We start from the raw sequence: 21,858 nt of genomic DNA, 5'->3' as shown, positions 1-21,858 counted from the left end.
AATTAATGTTTGCTACACATAGTGAAATACTCAGATGGAAAGCATAGTAGACATGCAAAATAGTATTATCATTCACTTCTGCCTGCCTCAGTTGCCTCATCATTATGAAGATGCCCAAGGATAGAGATCTATAAAATCATGACAGGTGTGGAGAAAGCGAATAAGGAAAAGTCATTTACTTGTTCCCATAACATAAGAACTAGGGGGTCACCAAATGAAATTAATAGGTAGCAGGTTTAAAACAAAACCAACCAACCAACCAACCAACCAAATGGAAGTAGCTCCTCACAGCACACAGTCAACTTGTGGACCTCCTTGCCAGAGAATGGAGAGAAGACCAGGCTTTTAACAGGATTAAAAAAACATAGATAAATCCAGGGAAGATAGGTCCATCAACACTTATTAGCCAGGATGGGTGGGAATGGTATCCCTAGCTTTGTGAGAGGCTGGAAATGGATGACAGGAGAGGGATCACTTGATGATTCCCTGTTCTGTTCATTCCCTCTGGGGCACCTGGCACTGGCCACTGTCCAAAGACAGGGCGCTGGGCTAGATGGATTTTTGGTCTGATTCAGTATGGCCTTTTGACCTCAAGGTACAGCTCCTCAGAGAGCTGTTGCTCTCTCAGCACTGCTCACTCCTTTACCGCCTGCTCCTTTCTCGAGTCCAGGCGAAGGAAGGGAAGCCCCCACCTGGCGCTTGTCCTGTGCCAAGCGCTGAGTAGCGGCAGCGCCTCGCCCTGGCGGAGCCCACAGAAACCAGGCAAGGCCGAGCAGGGAAGGAAAGGGGCGCTGCTGGGAGCTAGCTGCACGGCGCGGCGGGGATTTCCCCGCAGGGGTGGCTAAGCGGCAGCTCGCAGGGCGGCCGCCGAACTTCACTTCCCAACATGCACGCGGAAGTCTCTGCACATGCTCAAGGCAGGGAGGGGAGCCCGGCTGTTCCCCAGGCGCCGCCAGCCCAGGACCGGAGCCACCCACGCGAAGATGGCTGCGCGGGGCTCCCACTCCTACCTCAAGCTGGAGGGGGAGATCGAGCGGTGCCGGGCGGAGTGTCAGTGGGACAGGCTGCCCGAGCTGGCGAGGCAGCTGCTGCCGGCCACCAGCCCGCCGCGGAAAGGGGCGGGGGACGCGCAGGACAGCGGTGAGTGACACGGAGCGGGCGACCCCCGCCTGGCTCCCAGCAGCCCGCGCACAGGGAATTCCTCCCCGGGAGCGCACTGCGCCGCTTCCTTGCTTCTAAGTGCGCCCCAGTCCCGAGCGCCGACTGTCCTTTCCCAGCCCCTGAAACGTGCCTGGCCCTGGTGGGGCGCACCTGCGGGGGCGGGCAGGCTGCAGTGGGATTTTCGCACGCGTTTTAGTGGAGTTTGTCTCCGGCCTGGACACCGTGGGAAGCTCTACGGGTCTCCAGTTAGCAAAACTCGGTGTCGTGTTTGTAACCCCCTTGCTTTGTCACGAACCCCTTGTTCTCCAGCTTATTTAACTGTTTTGTTCAGGAAGTGGCTACACTGGCATTGGAGAGCAGCTCATTTGAAACTTTGGCTAATAGCTCAGTCGAGATGTGTTCCTTACAAACGAAGGAGCGGAGATCTATGTAGTTTTAAAAACCAAAACCAAAACATGTATACTTTGGTAGTGCCCTCAGGCCACACAACCTATGGCCCTTGTTGTGCTAGGTGCTGCACATACAAGAGACAAAGTTCCTGCTCCAAAGAGGTTGCTTTTAAAGTGTTCACTCCTCCGCTGTGTCTAGACAGGCAAGCTTTTCCGCAAAAGCAGCTGCTTTTGCGGAAAAACTTGCCAGCTGTCTACACTGGCCACTTGAATTTCTGCAAGAACACTGACGATCTCATGGAAGAAATCAGTGCTTCTTGAGGAAATACTATGCTGCTCCCGTTCGAGCAAAAGTCCTTTGGCACAAAAGCTTTTGTGCAAAAGGGCCAGTGTAGACAGCTCAGATTTGTTTTGCGCAAAAAAGCCCCGATCGCGAAAATGACAATCAGGGCTTTTTTGTGCAAAAGTGCGTCTAGATTGCCACTGACGCTTTTCCGCAAAAAGTGTCCGTGCCAATCCAGACGCTCTTTTCCGCAAATGCTTTTAACGGAAAACTTTTCCGTTAAAAGCATTTGCGGAAAATCATGCCAGTCTAGACGTAGCCCTCCTGTAGGAGGAAATGCTAGATGATGTCCTGAGGATCTCTTGATCAGGGTAGACTGTCTCAGAAAGTGGAAAGGTGAAAAATACTCCCAGAAAAGTGGGTGACTGTGATTGTAGTCATGTGATTACAGTGATTCACCTGGCTTTCTAATGCTGGTCCTGGTATATGACAACAGGAGGAACAAAGAGACCCAAAATATATACATCTTCAGGGAAGAGAGACTAGTCTGCAATCTTTAGGGAAATCACACACACACAAAAAGTAAACAAAATCCATGGCCAAATTCAGCCTTCATTTATTCCTGTGTAACACTGACAGTCAGTGGGCTTTCATTGGTATAGCTCATGGTGGAAATTGGTGCTGTGGTTCTAGTTCAGCAAGTGTATACCTTGTAGGTTACAGTTTTGCCCCCTTCTTTCTCATGCTGCATATCTCTGGGGAGGAGACAAGTGACAGCTGGATAGTTGATTTGTTTGAACATACATCCTGTTCAGATTTGCTCACCCAGAACTTTAAAGAATGTCATCTGCAGATTGCTCTTTAACATTTGGAATGATTGTGTAGCTATGTTTATCTTGGACACACTTTAGACATAATATTGTTCTACATTCAGATCAAGTACTTTGCAATGCTTTTAGTTAAAATAAGGGCCCAATACAAGAGGAGGATTTTTCACTAAAGGTTAGAAATAAGGTAGGCCCCTGTGTCTCCTCAGGCCTTGTACCTGTGTACCTCTCCTACAGGCCTTGTACCAGTGTACCTCTCTTTGGTTGTGTATTAGAAGTCAGTGGGACTATTCATGTGGAGTTAAGGCAAAATCTATATATCTGAAACCCCTTCCTTTATCCTCAGCCTGCTAGTTTTCTGGACTCAGATTTAAAAAATATTGAAGCTAATATTAAAAAATATACATAGTGCATAGGTTGAGATACAGAGATTCTGTACATCTGGGTGTCATGCTTGGATTATCTCAAAGTAAAAATTTTGCTTAAGCATAATACAATATAGCATATTATTTATATATATAATTTTAGAGAGTTTGGGCTTCTGTCTGTCCATCTGTGAGTCTCTTTGAGGCTGGAGAGGGATGGCATGAGACAAATCGCTTGATCATTGTCTTCAGTTCACCCTCTCTGGGGCACCTGGTGTTGGTCACTGTCAGCAGACAGGCTACTGGGCTAGATGGACCTTTGGTCTGATTTAGTATGGCCGTTCTTATGTTCTTTGTTCAAGAACTCATCCTAAACGGTAAGAACTAGGTCCACAAATGTGGTATGCAGCTTCGTCTTGTTATAACTTAAAGCAAGGTAACAGTTTTGTTGTGCCAGAAAAATGGGATGTGCCTGGAATTTGATTGTTTTCCATAACATGGAAAAGGAGGGTTCTGATAGGAGGGACGGTTACTCTCTGCAATGCCCATACTGCAGAGTGACCACAGGTGGGTGGCTGCACCAGGAAGAGAGTGGCCAGCTGCGACCTGGGCTCTCTATATTGATGGCCACTGACTCAAGTGTACCCCTGGTCCCTTTCCCCTGGCCCTTAATGGATGAGGCTTGCTAGTTAACCTAGAGACATGCCACAGGCAGGAGTTCTCCAGCCAGACTGGAGCAGCCCCTGTCCACGGTGGGGGTGTGTGAGTATGTGTACTAAACTGGCCCTGGCAAATGGGAGGGCCTCTCCAGACTGTTCCCCCTCTATCTCCCCTTAATCAGTTAACCGGTTAAACATTATGTTTAATTGGTTAACCAATTAAATGGGATTTTTACGTCGCTATATATTTCTGTGATGTATTAAGTGATGTAGTGACTTCACTGAAAGTTAAATGACAACATATGGTGATGTGAAATTTTATTAGACAGCATGGAAAAATACAATGTGTGACTATATCACTCTGTTTAGGACTTGATTATTAAAAACGTGCATGTAATTTTGACTCTAATGTATAAAAGTATTTACTGTGAATGCTCACACAAATTAGATAATTGGGTGTGCACAAATGGGCAGGCATGTATCTAATTGTCCATTTGCAGATGCATTTGTGACATCAGTATTTACAAATTAAGAATGCAATTGAATACATTCTGTAAAAAAATTCCAACTTAACCCCCCCGAGTAATCTCAGCCATAATTCTTGAGTTTTTCAAACTATTTTTGTATGTGTAGCAAAAATGTTATGTCTGTAATACTATTAGTGTTTGAAAATTGTTGTGTAAATTAAAAATAGGGGAACAGATTTGTTCCTGCATTCTCTATATATTGAAAATTCTCTGGTGTTGGAATTTTAAGTGTACATGAAATGCAGGCTTTGGCCTTTGATTTATATATGACCAATCTAAAGGCTTGACCGTTTAAATATTAACATAAGTTCTTACTAACATTAACACTCAGATATTTCTTTATTCTGCAAACACTGTGACACTTAGTACCTTCAGCATGTGTTTGCAGAATATAAGACTATTTATACGTTATTCATGAGTGTAACAGTTGACAGGATGGGATCTTACCCATGGTAATAACAGTTATGCTTACACTAATTATTTTGCAGAATCAAGCTCCAAACTTGTGCTAAGTTTAACTATGGGGTTTGTTTTGTTGTGTTTTGTTTGTTTTTGTTTTTTACTTTATTTTTTAAATTTTTTGTCCTAGCTGAAACTCAACCAATTTTCTACAGGAAGGGTCTTGATTTAGCAAAGCACTTACACATATAATACTTGCTTATACATTTGCAACTATAAGCATTTAGGTGCTAAGCTGAATGTTGGCCTATGTAATGAAAATGGGTTCATGGTAGAAATTTTGAACTGCTGAATTAATGATGTCAATATAAGTGAAGAGTAAATGTCCACACTTGTAAAGATACCTTCAGATAAGAATGGGGAAAAAAGTTTTTTTTTTTTTCTCTCATCTTTTTTGGTAGGAAACTAACATTTCCAATAAGCAGAAGAATAATCAGCCTTTTCATAGCCTAATATTGTCATTTTGCACTTACATTTAATTCCTTAGATCAGGGTGAATATTATGCAGTTGGAGAAGATTCTATGTTTTTATGTCCTATGATAGTTGGGAATACAGTATGTTTTCTTATTCTTTGATCTGTCTCTTTCAGTGGACTATGGAAATCTGCTGCTTGCAGAGGCCCTTCTGGAGCAGTGTTTAAAGGAAAACGTTGCCAAAATAAAGGACTCCATTCCATTAATGGAAAAGAACGAGCCAAAAATGAGTGAAGCCAAAAAGTATTTGATCGGTATTCTAAACAGAGGAAAATTACTAGTAAGTACTGTTAGTCGACACAAACCATTATTATGTTGATACTACCAGGGTATAGTTAGATGGAAACACTAAACATCTGCACCATTTGTATGTGGCTCCCTGTTTCATACACACCATTCTGTGGTCTTTCACATACCGTTATCTCTTTGCAGTATCTTCAGGTGGAAGAGTCCCTTTTTAGTAAATTATGCTCAATTAATTTTTTGGCATTCATTTTAAAAGTGTTGTCCAAAAGGGTAGGAATTTTCTACATTATTGGGCACATCATACCTGTATTAGCTCACTTTCAAGGTCTGAAAATAATACCAATCTGAAATCCTGGACTTGCTACAGTCTATTAAAGGGCCTGCTCTTGTGAATGTTGCAGAAGGCCCTCACTTTACATTTATTTCAGTATATTTTTAAGTACTTGGACCAATATTTTCAAAATCTTTGGTGCTAGTTTTTAGACCTGGAGTTTTCTGTGCCCAGCTTGGAAGGATGTGTTTCAGTCCCCTGGAAATGAAATCTGTAGGGTGGAAGTATATACTTAACTGTTCTGAATTGAGTCCCATATTCTTAACCAGTGGTTCTCAACCTTTCCAGACGTCTGTATCCCTTTCCCCTAAGTTTCACTTCACTTAACAACTACTTGTGTATTTTTATGTCTGATTTTGTAAGTGTCACAGCACATTATTACAGAACCATTGCTGACTCTCTCATTTTTACTACATAATTATAAATGTATTAAACTGTAAATTGTGCATTTATGTGTGATACGTGAGGCTGTTTTTCACTTGTCTGAAGCTGAAGCCCCACTGCCAGAGGCTGAATCATATAAATTAACTTTGTGGGGCTTGGGGCAGTTGCCCTGCTTGCTACTCCCTAATGCTGAACCTGCATTTGCAATCTTCTAAACCCAGCCCTTGACCCCTGGGGGGCTGCAGCCCCCAAGATGAGATTAGGGACGTGAATAGTTAACTAGTAAGCCTGACCCTTAGTTTCAACTTCAGACAAGGCTCATAAGCAAGCCTACTACAGGAATGTCTGCAGGGAGTAGTATTCTATGACTCCTGCAGCCCCCCTGGGCAGACAGGGCCAGGGATATGCATGCCTGATGGGGATATGGGAGGAGCCAATTTGTTTATGCTCCCCACTCCCAAGCAGCTTTGGACCATGTGAATGCAGGTCCCCTCTGTACCCCACTGCAGGCTCTTAATACATTTAAAAGGCAGAGGCGTAGCTGGGGGCTGGGCGCGAGCCAGGAATGAGTTGATTCCTGGCTGTACCCAGTCCCAGACACTGCTGCTCTGCTTTTTAAATGTATTACGAGCCACCAGGCTGGCTCGAGCTGGGAATCAGCTGAATATACTTTGGTGTTCAGAGGTCTTCCTAGAGGGAACTCAGCTCAACTGGATTAGTGTATCTCAAGTAGGGATGTAAAATCTTGTTTAATTGGTTAACTGGTTAAACATAATGTTTAACTGGTTAACTATTTGTATGTGGGGCAGGTGGCTCTACTCCACATGTCACCCAGCTTCAGTAGGGAAAGAAGGCTGGAAATGGATTTCTGTTCTTTAATTTGAAAAGAGGAATTATCTCATTGAGGACCCATTAGGAGTCTCTGCAGGCATTTCTGTTGTGGGTTTGCCACAGGTTAAGGTGGAGCAGTGCCCACGCAGAAAAATAGAAATAAAATCTGGGTAAAATCAGTGACACTCCTCCAGTTCTATATGTAGTCCACAATTGCTAGTCTAATAAATTAGTTTTTACCAGATCCATAGGGGGGAATCAACTCTGGTGCCTTGTGTAATATGTTCCAGGACAGGGCTTCAGCACTTTATATTTAACACTTTATATTACCCCCCTGATCTCAGACTTAAAAGCACGAGCCTGAGACTGGAGCTTTTGTCCACCAGCTGTGTTCCATGCCTAGCTTTTGACAGTTCACTATAGAGGAAACCAGCAGTATTGAGACTAACAATACAGGCAGTCCCCGACTTACGCGGATCCGACTTATGTCGGATCCGCACTTACGAACAGGGCTTTTCTCGCCCCGGAGCTCACGGGCGGCGGGTTGCCACCAGTGTCCTCCGGGGCAAAAAAAGCTTCTCCCGGTCTCCCTGGTCTGCTGGGGGGGGGGTCCAGCAAAGCCGCTGGACCCCCCCAGCAGACCAGGGACACCTGAGCAAAGCCACCGCCTGGGCGGCTTTGCTCATTTGCCCGGCTTTGCTCGGCGTTTCCCTGGCTTTGCAGGTGGCGGCTTTGCTTGGGTGTCCCTGGTCTGCTGGGGGGGTCCAGCGGCTTTGCTGGACCCCCCCAGCACCCCAGGGAGACAGGAGCAAAGCCGCACGGGCAGCGGGGTCCCTCTGCCTGTGCGGCTTTGCTCGGGTCTCCCTGGTCTGCTGGGGGGGAGGGAGCGCAGCTAGTGCGCCCCCCCCCCCCCCAGCAGACCAGGCTTTTGTTGCGGGATGCCTCGGGTAGAGCAGCTGGGGTGCTGTCGGGTTGGTCCTGTGGGAACCTACCGGGCAGCGCCCCAGGTGTTCTGTTCCAGGAGTCCAGATTCAGCAGCTGTTGAAACTGATCAGGCTGATTCCAGGAAGCTGGGGGCAGAGCAACTCTGCCTCCTGCTTCCTGTAGTCAGCCCCTGGTCAGTTTCAGTGGCAGCAGCTGAATCTGGAGCCAGTTCCGACTTACATACAAATTCAACTTAAGAACAAACCTATAGTCCCTATCTTGTACGTAACCCGGGGATTGCCTGTATAATCATAGAAAGGTAGGGCTGTAAGGGACATTGAGAGGTCATCAGGGCCAGCCCCCTGGGCTGAGGCAGGACCAAATATACCTAAATTATCTCTGACAGATGTTCTTGATTTTTGCTTTATGTCTAGCAAACAGTTTTCTCGGAGGCAGTGCTGTTGTGCTCTCCATGTGTCTTACCCACAGAACATTTTTTATTTTTCCAGCCTAAATATATGACTGAAACACTGTTGATCCTTGGGAAGTTTCATTATGTGGAGGGATCCTACAGGGATGCAGTCAGCATGTATGCCAAAGCAGGAGTCGATGACATCTCCATAGAAAATGAACCTTTGTACTTTCTGCGCCTGGTGACAGAAGCATTTGTTATCAAAGGTAATGGGCTGTAAATATATCTTAGAAGTAGTTACACATTTAGGTTGGATTTTCAGAAGAGGGAGTCTTGCCACTGATTTTACTGACAGCAGAGTTAAGTTATGTTGAACACTTTTGAAAATTCCTCCAGTTTGCCTTTGTAGTTTAAAATATATTGTTTGTACATAGATATTGCAAAATCATGCTTCATTCATTTCATACTTGACTGAAATATATAAAAATAAGTTAAAATATTAGAGCAGGTAAGGAATGTTCTAGTAATAGTGGCTCTGATTCAGCAATGCATTTGAAGTTTAAATTAAGTGCATGTTCAAATGCTTTGTTGAATAGGGGGGCTGTTTTTCTTTAGAAGAAAAAGAAATACACACACACACACACACACACACACACACACACACACACACACACACACACACTTTAGAGTGACATACACAAAACCGTCAACACAACCACACTAAGTTTTAAACAGTGAACTGATATAATATGTGCTTTCAAAGTGTCTAGCGTATTGTTACAATGCATGCCACATACTATCAGATCTCTTATAAACAAACAGAAGTCTCTCCTTTTTTTCTTCATTTTGTTTTAATTATGCAGATCAGTTTGAGAGACCTTACTGAAAACAGCACCTACAATTAGCAAACTTGCATGTAATTTTTAAAAAAGAAAAAAACACTCTAGACTGATGGAAACAAACCAGCCCTGTAATCTTCTTCTGTAGTTGCTTTCAGTTCTTTTATAAATGTTGCTAAAATATTGCTATCTATCTACTGCTTTCTACTCTTTTCAGCATTTCCACCAGCTTGTTAGGTGAATGAGAACTCTGTGATGATCAGATACCCTCAACTGGTATGTAAAAAAGAAAAAAACCCCAAACCAAACCAAATCCTTGTTTGAATGTGCCATTAGCACTGCTAGCACTGTTTCATGATCTCACACAGTATTCTGCTTTTTAAAAACCTGTTTGTTGTACTTCCTTGATGGCTTTGGATTTCTTTTCTGTGGGTATTAGATGTGTCTTCTGTGAGCTTTTGAGTGAGCTTTTACATGCTGTTACTGACTGATTTGTTATCTGCACTTACTTCTTTTGATGGGAAAGGAGGGGAGGACTAGTGAAAGCTACCAATATGTGTGTTAGCAGTGTGTCCAAGAGCAACTAAGGGTCTTTGAACTCCAAGTCTTTTCATTGCCTTCTGTGCGCATTCAATCAGGTCTCATTAGCTACATACATTTTTGTAATGGGCGCATATAAATTTACTGTAAAACACTGCTTCTTAGGGCCTGAGCCAGTGAGGTGGCGTGAGCCCCATCCACTGCTGATGCCACAGGGAGCCGAGGTAGGTTTGTGCCTTGTTGGAGTAGGTCCTGTGTCTTGCTAACGTTACATGTTTGTAATTATGAAAAATTCATGATACAGGTTGGACCTCCCTACTTTGGCACACTTGGGACCTGTCCTGTCCTGAACAATGGAATTTGCCTGATTGGGGAGGTCCCCTGCCAATAGCCCCCCAGCTTGCGGCTAGCTCTGCTTCTGGCCTCGGCCAGCCCCCATGCCTCAAGCTGGGCGTGTTGTTCCTCCTAGATCCCCTACCGCAGGGCTCCTCACCATGCTGCTGGAGCCACCCCCCATGCCACAGAGCTTCTGGCTGCGCTGCTGGAGTTGCCCCTCCCCATGCTGCAGGGCTCGCAACTGTGCTGCCAGAGTTTCTCTCCCCCCCCTGCTATAAGGCTCTCTGGTCCAGGAACACATGTGTTTCTGCCAGGTCATGGATATTGCTGGACCAGAGAGTCCCGGTTTATGGGGGTATAACCTTTACAGAGGCTATGTCTAGATTACGGGGTTTTCCTGGGATACCAGAGGTATCCTGGAAAAACTCTGCTGCATCCAGGGAATGCGTCTGCTCTTCTACTTTTTTTTTGTGGAAGAGCAGATGCACTCTTTCAGAAGTCCTGTTTTCTTCCTCCCACGAGGAAGAAGGGCTCTTCTGAAAGAGGAGGATTTTCCGAAATTTGGCCCAGTGTAGACAGGCCAAATTTTGGAAAAGCCTCTTCTGAAAAAACTGTCGGAAAAAGGTATGCAAATTGCGGAGCACAATTTGCCTACCTTTTTTCGATAGATCATTGTAGTCTAGACATACCCAGAGTGAGATATTGTAGTACAGGCTCAAAGGCAAGCAGAATTGGTGATGGAAAGAAGAAGGACCAGGTTGAGGGATATTTGACTTTTTTCATTGAGAGCAAATATATAATATGATGGGAAAGAGCTGATTTGATGCAGGATTTGAGGAAAGCAGTTCTACATCTGTAAAGAAAATGGTGGGGAGTAGAATCTGATGAAAAAATATAATTTGCTTTTATATAGCACCTTTCATACTCTCTCTGGAATAGCACACTTTGATGGATGTTTGACAGTGATTCTAACTTTTCAGCATATTACTATTTATCTGAATTGTGGGTAGCAAACAATCAGAGTCTGGGCCCTGTTGTGCTAGGTGCAGTACAGGCACATAAGAAAAACCCATTATCAAAAGTCTTGCAAGACAGTTTTCTATCCACAATGAATAACTAAGGTAATGGGAGAAATCAAGATCCTTTATCTGAACCGGATGAATCTGCTTTACCCATATCTGTTCCCAAATCCCTCGCCATTTGAGTTGCAGTGTGGGGAAATGAAGGAATACCAGCTCTCCGAAGGGCTCATTTTGAAAGCTCTCTCAGTGATCGTCAAATGGATAAATGAACTGTGCATATTTCCTCTTCAGTATGAGTCTCCAGTGATTTTCATTCTGGAAGTCCTCTGCTGTGTGTACTCTGTTGCATATTTCTTCTTGCTCAGGAGCTTTCTTACTGATCTGTGGTGCAAATACTTCCTGCTTCTTATGCAATTCTGTTTTAATCACAGAAAAATACATCAGAAGCAAAGGTCACTCAGATTTCACTTGTCATCTACTTGGTGCTCATCAGGGCTGGGTTATTTGATATTTTTTCTTCTTTTATCTGTAAACTGACGCAGAAAAATCATCAAACCCTGGTTCCTGAACCATAATAAGACATAAACAAGCCTTTCAGGTTGCCTTTAATACTTGGATGTGAGAGATCCTCACTTGTGGCCCGGGGATAGCATGTAAAAGTTGTCTTTAAATCTTTCCATTGTGCTTCTCTGTTTCCAGTGCTGCATTCAGCATTGCATTCCTCTGTTCTGTTTTAGAGCAACGTGAAGCAGTGGTGGCAACCTGCGTCCTGTGGGCCACATGCAGCCCGTTGGGGTTCTATGTGTGACCCCTGAGATATTTTGTTTCCTGTTGCTCATGCGCAAAGTTGCCACATTTTGCTGATTTCCATCCACATAGGTTTTTTTTCCTACTGGTATTACTAAAGTGACACATCTGTAAAGCAGGGCACATTGTCAGGTGTGTGCTAATTTCACACATTGACTATAAGAGCCATGCCCACCCTCTGCAACGCTGCTATGGTTCAATTGGCACAGCCCACAAATTTGAACCAAAACATACTGCTTGGAAGGATTCCGTAACTGCTATTGTGGCTTCTGTTTGTTTCTCCATGAGAGAGTCATTTTTCTGAAGGGAAGCAAAGAAATCTGCAGGAACATAAATTCTGTGCATGTGCAGCGGCACAGAATTCCCCTAGAAGTAATAATATTTATTGCTTAGGAGTATATTTGTTCCCACTCTTCTTTGTTACCTGAAGTTGTTGTCCTGTACATATCACAAGAAGTTGCCTTGGAGATGATGATGATAATGTGCATAGACTATGGAGACATCAGGTGAGGAAATAAATAACAGAATAATTAGTTTTCATTTCATATCCCTGAATTAAAAAAATCAAGTAGAAATATTGAGCCTATTGGAGTAGCGATTATAAGTAGTAAGGTCTTTGAATAACTACGGTTTGAACAACATAATTTAGTTTATGGATTTTATAAAACCCTACTGTCTAGCCTGCATTCTATAGGTAAATTTATTGAAATGTCCTTTTCTGGCTGTTCATAGATTACATGTATATCATAGGATACAGACATGCTTTCTCGGCATCCTCTGTATTTCAGAAAATGTATTTTTAGGGCATGTTTTGCTTTAGAAGATTAGCCCATTGCCTGAATGTTGTTCTGCCCAAACAGTGCGTAGGGTCTTTCCAAAGGCAGATTTTAAAAGTCCTCTGAAGATTGCTTTTTATATAATATAATATAATATAATATAATAAAATCAATACGGGAATACCTTGCCATTCATTGTACCACATAAAATATATTGTTTTGTGAAGTGAGACAGGGAGTTAAGTTGGATTCATGGGAGGGTGATGGATGTCTATCTATGCTGATGCAACTGTTCCCTTTGTAACTTTTACACAAGTTAAGATAAGGATATTTCATTTGTATATCCTCTCAAGCATGCAACTGCTGAGCAATACATACTTCTGTTTTCTTCTTGGAACTAATCTGCAGAAGAACAGGGGGGAAAAGTCTGTGTTGAACTTAGATCCTGTCCTACATTGCTGCTGTGGGTTGCCTTGAGAAGGATTTATTATTAGTAAAATTTGGTGATCCCTTGGAGTTCAAGGATGGTAGTCTTCCATGAAAGGATAGCTGATTATTGCTGGTAGATCCACAGGGGACTAATAAGATCGATTTGGGAGCTACAGATCTTATCATAATTGGGGCACATATTTTCTGGCAGAAGAGGTGGATTTGGATTGTTGAGTCAGGCTGCAGCATGTTCTTTCCTCCTTTCCTGTTGCTTTGTTTCCTGTTGTTTTCCTTGGGTCTCAAAATGCTAAGATCTTTTCCACCAGGTCCTTCGGTTTCTCATAAATTTCTGGCAGTGTTGCACCTTTTCATATTGGTTTTGAGGGTGTTTGTGAAGCATCTTGTTTGCTCTCTGCTCTCCTGTTAGCTTTGACTCAGTTGTGGGAATGTGATCTCCTTTGGGAGTCGATTGGCATTTAAAGAACTTGACCAGCCCAATGGAGTTGATGGCGAATGATTATAGTTTCGATGCTGGAGGTTTTGGCTCGGTATAGAACACTGATATTTCTGCATTGATCATTCCACTTAATTCGTAAGATCTTGTGGAGGCACTGTTGATAGTATTGTTCCATAGCCTTGCGGTGTCTACTGAACATGTCCTAGGCTTCAGCACTATACAGGTGATTGGGGATAATGATGGCCTGATATCCAGAACCAAATTCAGGTTCTTGTGTGTCACAATCTTCAAGGATATATTTTCTCAAGCATCTAAAAAGCTGCACTAGTCTATTGGAGGTGGTGTTGAATCTCCTTGTCATTACTGGATTTCAGCAACAGATTACTGTCAAGGTACCAAAGTGCTCAATATTTTCCAGGGTCTCTTTGGTGATCTTGCTTGAGGGACGAAGATCCTGATGATTCAGGGCCTGCTGGTAATGCACTTCAGTTTCTTCTTTGAGTGCTTTCTCGTGTGCATTCTATTGTAGGTGTGTTTGCCACATACACCGGTAGTGGAAGATTTTTCCTCAGTGATTCTTCAACGGCAAAGCAGGTGGAAAAAGAGATAATTTCTCTCTCATGAAGGCAGAAGAAGACTGCGGTAAATTAGAAGCCTCATCCTGTCCAAGACCATGGGGACACTGGTGTGCAACAGTATCTCTACATTAAAAGAAATCATGCACCAGGCATTTTACATATTCATGTCCAAGTCCTATGACGATCCAGGCAATGGAAGCAGGACAGCGACCAGAACATCTTATTCACGGATCATCTAACAGCAAGTCACCTCTGTTAGATAGTCAATTTTTGCATTTGTGTAGAAGCAGGAGTGCAACTCACCACTGCAACCATGACAGAACAATGCTTTTCAGGACCCACTCTGCTCAACCCACATAGGAATGGGGCTAGAAAAAGTTCTCTACACGCAGTCTGCCCTGCCTCTTGCATAACTGCGTCCAGAGGGATCGCCTAACTCCGGTAGAAACTAAACAGAGTTTGGAACCTAGAATGTTCAACGCATGATGGACAATCCAAACAGTAACTGGTGAGGGTGAAGAACAGCAGTGATTCTGGCAAGAGAATTCAGGAGACAGAACATTGCTGCACTAAGTGAGGCCTGATATGCAGGAGGACAGCTGAAGGAACAATCACCACCCTTCTCTGGACAGAAATAAGTGGTGATGAATTATAAATTGATGATATTGGTTTCACCATAAAAAATGAAAACGTCAACCAGATCTCAGAACTATCAGCATCAATGAATGACTGATAACCCTTCACCTTAAATCCACCAAGAATCAGCATGCAGCAGTCATTGGCTGCATACATGCCATCTCTTGATGCTGCTGATGAAAGCAGGGGTGTCAAGCAATTAAAAAATTATTACAGATAATTGCATTGTTAAATGATGATAAATACCATTTATTTTAAATATTTTGGGATGTTGTCTACATTTTCAAATATACTGATTTCAGTTACAACATGGAACACTAAGTGTACAGTGCTCACTTTACTTTTGGTTACAAATATTTGCACAGTAATGAATAAAAAATTTCAAGAGCATTATCAGCATGAAAACATGTCCTCTGGAATGTTGTCTGAAGAATGAAGGGGCATATGGTATCTTTAGTGCATCTAGCATGTAAATATCTTGTAACACCAGCTACAATGACGCCAGGCAAATAAATGCCTGTTCTCATTTTCAGGTGATATGAACAAGAAGTGGCCAGCATTATCTCCTGCAAATGTAAATAAAATGAACAAGTAGGACTGATTGGACTTGTAGGAACTAAAATTTTAAGTGAAAGATTGCACTACAGTACTTGCATTAAATATATTTTTCAATTCACCTTTGTTTTTACAATGCAAATATTTGTAATAAAAATATATATAAAATGAGCACTGTACACTTCATGTCTGAGGTAACTGAAGTCAGTATATTTGAAAATGTAGGAAGCACTCAAATAATTAAGTTGCATTTTGTGCTGTGACACTATGCTCCTGTATTTTTTGTGGAAATTTGTTTTAAAATATGAATATCCCCAACTCAAATATGTGGTATGCAAAACAGGGAAAGTAACCTATCATTCAAGAGCTTGTAACTCCTTGAGTGTGTATATTATATTTGTGTGCATGTATCTTTCTTATATGTGAAGTTAGAATTATGAAGCCTAGATCTGTTTATTAATCTAGGTTTTCTAGTGAAAGCTATTAGTGATACTTAAGGGACCTAATGGCCCAGTGCTCAAGGCCCTGATCTGGGAATAGTCTTGTTTTTCCAATAAGCCTGGGTTGTAGTCGGTCCTACCAAGACACATGGCCGTGCCACCTGGTTTTGGAACTCATCTTGAGTTCGATACTTTCCCATTGGGATGGGAAGAATGCAACAAGATTTCTTGCCCTAGAGAAATTCTATTTAAAGGCTGGAACACAATCATTGATTGGCTTCAGCTAGCTTTTGAAACTGTTTCCCCATGCTAATGCCTAAGAAGCTGTTAAACCCAGACCAGACAAAAGATCAGCTCTGACCTGAAGGATTTTACTGAAATAATGACTAGACTGAGAAATATGATTTGTAACAACTTCTCATTGTGTTAGGCTTAGCTGCATATCTTGTTTTATTTTAGCTTAGTAACTTACTATGATCTGTCTGTCATCACTCACAATCACTTAAATACCACTTTTGATACTTAATAAAATCACCTTTGTTTATTATCAAACCCAGTGTAAATAATTGTTACTTGGGGGGGAAACAACAGTGTGCGTATCTCTTTCATTGATAAAGGGAGGGAACTTATTAACTTTCTCTGTGCAAAACTTTCTTACAGAGTAAGACAGATTTATTTGGGGTTTTGGCCCTATTTGAGGTAGGGATATCAACGTATAGCTGAGTACACGATTAACTGATAAGCCTAGGTTTATTGGTTATCTTACTGACTATACTCCCCCTTGCTGCCTCTGTGTCAGAGGCAGTGGCGGTGGGAGGAAGGAACGGGAGGCAGTGAAGTGGGGAGCTGGCTTTTAAGTTGACTCCCCACTAGTACCAGATCTTTGGAGCCACCTGTCCCCCCCGGCACTGCTGCCTCTGATAGGGAGGCAGAAGTGTGGAGAATGAGGGGGGCAGGCGGGAACAGGTACACATGGAAAGCCAGCTTTCCAGTCAGCTCTCTATCAGAGACAGCAGTGCAGGGAGGGGGACAGGCAGCAGCTGTTACACGTGGGAACCAGCTTTTAAGGTGGCTCTCCTTGCGGATCAGCTCCACGGAGCTGCGTGTCCTCTCACGCTGCTGTCTCTATCAGAGGTGGCGAGGGTAGGTGAGGCTGCTACGGAGCAGCTGCTGACCCTGGCAGGCCCAGACTCACTGCGGACAAGGGCTGCTTAGTGGGATGCCAGTGCCACCTGTCCGTGAGGAGCTAACGCAGGGTGGCAGAAGGGAGCTGATCTGCACAGGGAGCCAGATTTTAATATAGAGGCAGCAGTGCGGGGTGGCAAGTGGCTCCTTGGGAGTGGGGCTGGGAGTGCACTGGCTGCTGGCCCTGCACCGGGGACTATTGAATAGACATGTAACTGATAATATTTTGTATGGTTACATGAGTATTCACTTAATCGCTAGCTAACATCCCTAATGTGAGGCTGTGCTCCTGCATGCTGTCAGGTCCCTATAACTGAGCCCTCCCAGAGCTGAGCTGTTATCAGTGCCTGTGTTTTACTCTGCTGGGGGCCTGCTATCACAGCTCTGTGCCTTTGCTGGGGGAGACCAGAGCTTCTGGCTGAGCAGGACAGGCTGATGGGGCACCCCAGAGGATAGGTAGGCAGCCCAGTGGTCTGAACAGCCCATCAGGTGACACCTTAAAGGGGATCTCTGTGATCCAGCCCATCACAACTGCAATTAATCAAGATCAATTTTTAAAATAACATGATTAATCACAATTAGTTTTTTAATCTCTTGACAGCCCCAGTGGATACACATATTGATGATTCATGATACAGCAATTTTTGTAGTAACAACTTCATAGTATTGACCAAAATTCATAAGTCATGCTTAGCTTCCCGAAATAATCATGCGGTGGGTAAGGGCTTTTGTTTTTTAAATAAATATATACATGATGCTCTGTTAGTGTTAGAAGAAGCAAAGGCAAAGAGAACCTCCATTCACTTGGAGAGAAAAATGGGGAGGTTTGTGACGGTCTCTAATTCCTGCAGGCCCCCGAGAAAGCGCTGTCACCTGCACAGTTGAGTGTTACTCCCTGTAGTAGAAAGTTAACTGTTTGACTTCGGTCCTGGAGCTTGAGAGTGGTAATTCACCAGTGAGGGGAGAACGTAATGTGAACTAGTAAGTTTTTACTTCCTCTTGCCTCACTGTTCTTGAGCAAGTTTAGACAGGAGGGAGGTAGAAATGGCTGAATCTTGTCTACATGACAATCCTCATCATTTCCATCATCAATGGAACTGCATCCCTAATGGTTTCCGGGTACACACTGGATATCGTATATGTGCGATGTGTATGTGTTAATGGGTTGTGGTGGGTTTCTTTCAGTTGGTCCTGGAATTCTGGTTTGCCAGTGGTTTTTGTGGCAGAGGAGAATAGGTGACAATCAGGCAATTGTATGTGTGTGGTGATGATCATTTGTCATTTGGGCTGCAACTCTGGACAAGATTCTCTTGACTATCACCACAAATCCACATGCTGGACTTGCCCCCTCTGCATTTAAAAGGACATCAGCTTAGGAATCAAACTTCTTTCTGAGGTCACCAGATGAGAATAGCCAAGAAAGGATAGAGAAAAATAGTTATGAATTAGTTTAGCTTGTGAAAAGAGCTGAGAGTGTCCTGGCTCCCTCTACATATGGAGGCAGTTTCTTTTGTTTGTTCAGGGAGAAAGAGATATTTACTATTAACAGAACCACAACCTTTGAAGAGGGACTGGAGGGTGCACCGGATTAGAGAAGATTCCTTTAACACAGAGTGAAGAGTTGACAGAAAAGACAAAACACAAAGGGTGACATTAGTTATTAGATACACAGCAAAGTAATGTCAAGTTTCTACCCACTGCTATAAAATCTGTGGCTATTTGTGCATATGTGGCCCTTAAACTCTCTGAATCACAGTTTGTTTGTCAATAGGACTAATACTTCTCCTCTTCAATGGTGTTGACAGCATAGGCGGTGACTCTGTGGGTGCTGGAACACCTACAGGAAGAATTAGTGGGTGCGGTCCCAAGCTCTCCCTTGTGTCCTCTCCCCCTGTGCCTGCTTGTGGCCCTGTACTTACCAACTCTACCACCTCCCTCATCATGCTTCTGGAGCTCCATAGACAGCTGATTTGTGGGGTTCCAGCTCTGATAGCGCCAGGGTGGAGGGAAAGAAAGAGGATGAAGTGTGCTCAGGGAAAGAGATGGGGAAGAGGCAAGGGTGAAGCAGGGGTGGGAAGAGATGAGGGAATGGACTTGTGGAAAGGTGTGAAATGGGGGCAGGGCCTGGAGTGGAGGGGGAAGGGGTTGAACACTCTCTGGCAAGAAGAGAAGTCAGCGCCTATGGTTCACAGATATGAAAGGTGTTATAGAAATGCATAATACTGTTCTGTATCAAACAGCTGTAAGGTAGTGAATAAAAATACAGCATGAATAGTATACTTTTATTCTATCTGTGCTTCCAAAATATCTGAAGCATGTAAACAAATAAACAAAAGTACTCATTTAAGAGATTTTTTTCCTGTCATCTTGTAAATACTTATGAGTGCAGTGAGCTCACTACTTACGAGATTGGGTTTAAGAAAGTATTTGCATCTTCCAGGTCTCTCACTGGAGCGCTCGCCCAATTCGATTGCCTCCAGTGCTCGGCTGTCCGAAAGGGAAGAGGAAGTCATGGCTTGTTTTGAGAAAGCATGTGTCATTGCACAAGTGTACTTGCAGGAGCTTGAGAAGGTAAGGAAAAAAAAATGTACCTTGAGAGTGGTTACCCATACATGGCCCAAGTCCTGTCTTTGGACAGGGCTCCCAGTGACTTTGTCAATAGAAACTGTGCAAATCTGAGGGGATTGGACTTGATGAACTTCAGAGGTTGCTTCCAACCCTATGATTCTGTAACTAAAAGGATTGTCAGACCACTAATGAAAGGGAGATAGGTCTTCTCAGTATTTCAGACAATAAAATAGTTTTGATACAGTAGGATCCTTATTTTGCTAACTAACTGGAGGCTGAATCAAAAAGTCCATAAAATGTTACATCTCAAAACTACAGTAACCATGGTGCATATGCACATTGTATTATTTTCTTCTTGTCCTCCCATCATTACACAGCGATTCACAGTGCATGTAAGCAGATGACCGGTACAATGAATCTATAATTGTATCACTTTTGTTTCCCTCCTAGTCCTTAAACAGTATGAATTCAAGAAGCATAAAAAGCAGCAGTGCGACTTTTTCAGAGTTTGAACTTCCCTATTTCCTCGAAGCAGCTCTGCAGAGTGCATATGTGTCTCACTTGAAGAAGGGGTAGGTGGATGAAGCTATTTAAGAGAAATGATTAATGCTGAAGGTACTTCAACAGTGAGCTTAGACTTACTTCTGCATACCCGTGCTTCAACTTCTGCAACAGAGATGCCTGGAGTGAGCTGTGACAGCGCTTGCCACAGCATAATATAGCTACTTCTCTGTTAAATTGATCTTGCTGCTGTTCTCTTTTCAGGGTTCTTTCATTCATTCTACCTCACAGTGGCGCCAAACCGTTGCTCTCTGGACACAGGGCACGTAATCTCCACTCTCTTTTGGCCCAGTTGTCCTCCCATTGAAATCAGTGAGAGTTTGACTATTTGAGAGTTTGATTTCAGTAGGAGCAGAGCAAAGCTGACATTGAATATTTCTGAAACATCTCAGCCCTATGGAAACTCTCTCATTGACTTCTTAAAAAACAACAAATAGACTAGTAGTATCTTAAAGACTCACCAGACATGTGGATGGTATAATGAGCTTTCGTGGGTGCAACTCACTTCTTCAGATGTATGGAGTATTAGAAGTTCAGATCCAAGAATAAATGTGGAGGGGGGGGGGGAGATAAAAAAGGAGGGGGAAAGGTGAAAAAAAAGAGAGAGACAGTGAGTAGATGGTTCAAATAGTTACAACAGGCTGATAAGAACAATTTAAAAAATTAATTCTGAAGTTTAAATTCACATATGGTTAAAAATCATAGTGTCCATCTGCTGAATTGCTATTAGTACAGGAACACACCTCTGCATTTGCTCCCATATAAAAGGGTAGATTAATCTTTATCATGAAATCCTAGTGTCATAATAGTAATAAACCAACAAAGCCTGCTTCTCCTCTCATTTACACCAGTGCGAAACAAGAATTAAAGCCAATGAAATTAAAGCACTAGTGGAAAAATTGGTATGAGAATCTATAGCTCATTTACCCATGGCTAATATTAATAATTTCTTGTTTTTATCACAAGAGGGCATGAGCATAACTTTTACACATTCTTGAGATAATTTAAAAGAAGAGAGAAGAGGTTTTGCCAGTTGTATATATGATGTAATTTCCTGTTTCTCCAACTGATGCTGCATGCCTCAAAGAAATTCTGTGTATTGCATTTAGCATGATGGAACTAGGAAATGAGTCAAAAATGACAAATGCCCAGATTATGTCAGGATGTCATTTCCCAGTGGAGCATGCGTACTGTGGAATTACAGGCATTTGATTCTAATTAGCAGAGCTGCCCAATATCTAGCCAGACAGGAACTGAGGAAATGCACAATTGCTGTCTTTGTTTCCATTGGTGTCCTGCGAGATTAGGGCCAGGGGAGTCCTCTCTCTTAAAATATACAATGAAAAGAGAGCCGGTAACTAACAAAACAAACATCCAGTCTCCCTTTCAAACATTAAAGAATTAGCTGTATGGACCCATAAGCCCTGAGCTGTGGGAAGCTGCTGTGTTCTTGGTGGGCATTTAGTTAATAATTGTATCAGTGAAGGCAAACCTCTTGCAGTTGTCTGTTCTTTTGAGTCAGAAAAAAGCTTTCTTGTATTATATTATGCATCATTGATATTCTGTGTATGCAAAGTACAACCAGCCAGGTGGTGTGTCACTGTAGGAAGCAGCCTAATGTGCAGATGTAGTGAGAAAGACTATTTACTTTTTTAGGGAAATGTGTGCATGGAGAAAAGAATCATAATAAGACTGGCTTTTAGTTCAGCTTATTACACATGAATGATTTCTTTATGCAACTGTGCAGGTTTTGCCATCAAAACCATGCATTTTTCTACAGGGCATAGAGACCTCTCCTGAGTCCTTTTCTCATTTTAATCATTTGGTATTATGATGTTATTCATGTGGCTCCAGAAG

At 43.0% G+C, this 21,858-nt stretch overlaps 1 protein-coding gene across 2 annotated transcripts in view; it reads left to right on the top strand.

The window, feature by feature from the left end:
- Window positions 1-776: 776 nt before the first annotated feature.
- Window positions 777-21,858, top strand: part of TTC7A (tetratricopeptide repeat domain 7A) — a 229,535-nt gene continuing 208,453 nt past the window's right edge. The window contains exons 1-5 of one of the 2 annotated variants that reach the window (XM_006125491.5): window positions 777-1,140; window positions 5,261-5,424; window positions 8,370-8,538; window positions 19,313-19,443; window positions 19,891-20,012. In XM_006125491.5, coding sequence (XP_006125553.3) covers window positions 909-1,140; window positions 5,261-5,424; window positions 8,370-8,538; window positions 19,313-19,443; window positions 19,891-20,012 — 818 coding nt within the window. In that variant the 5' untranslated portion in view covers window positions 777-908. Of the gene's footprint in view, window positions 1,141-5,260; window positions 5,425-8,369; window positions 8,539-9,333; window positions 9,388-19,312; window positions 19,444-19,890; window positions 20,013-21,858 lie in introns of those variants that run through there. The other variant, XM_075925403.2, reaches the window with a different exon arrangement.

The sequence above is a fragment of the Pelodiscus sinensis genome, chromosome 3 (assembly GCF_052426305.1).
Source record: "Pelodiscus sinensis isolate ZL-2025 chromosome 3, ASM5242630v1, whole genome shotgun sequence".
Classification (NCBI taxonomy): domain Eukaryota; kingdom Metazoa; phylum Chordata; order Testudines; family Trionychidae; genus Pelodiscus; species Pelodiscus sinensis.
Note: the sequence above shows the minus strand (reverse complement) of the source record. Positions and strands in the feature narration are given on the sequence as shown.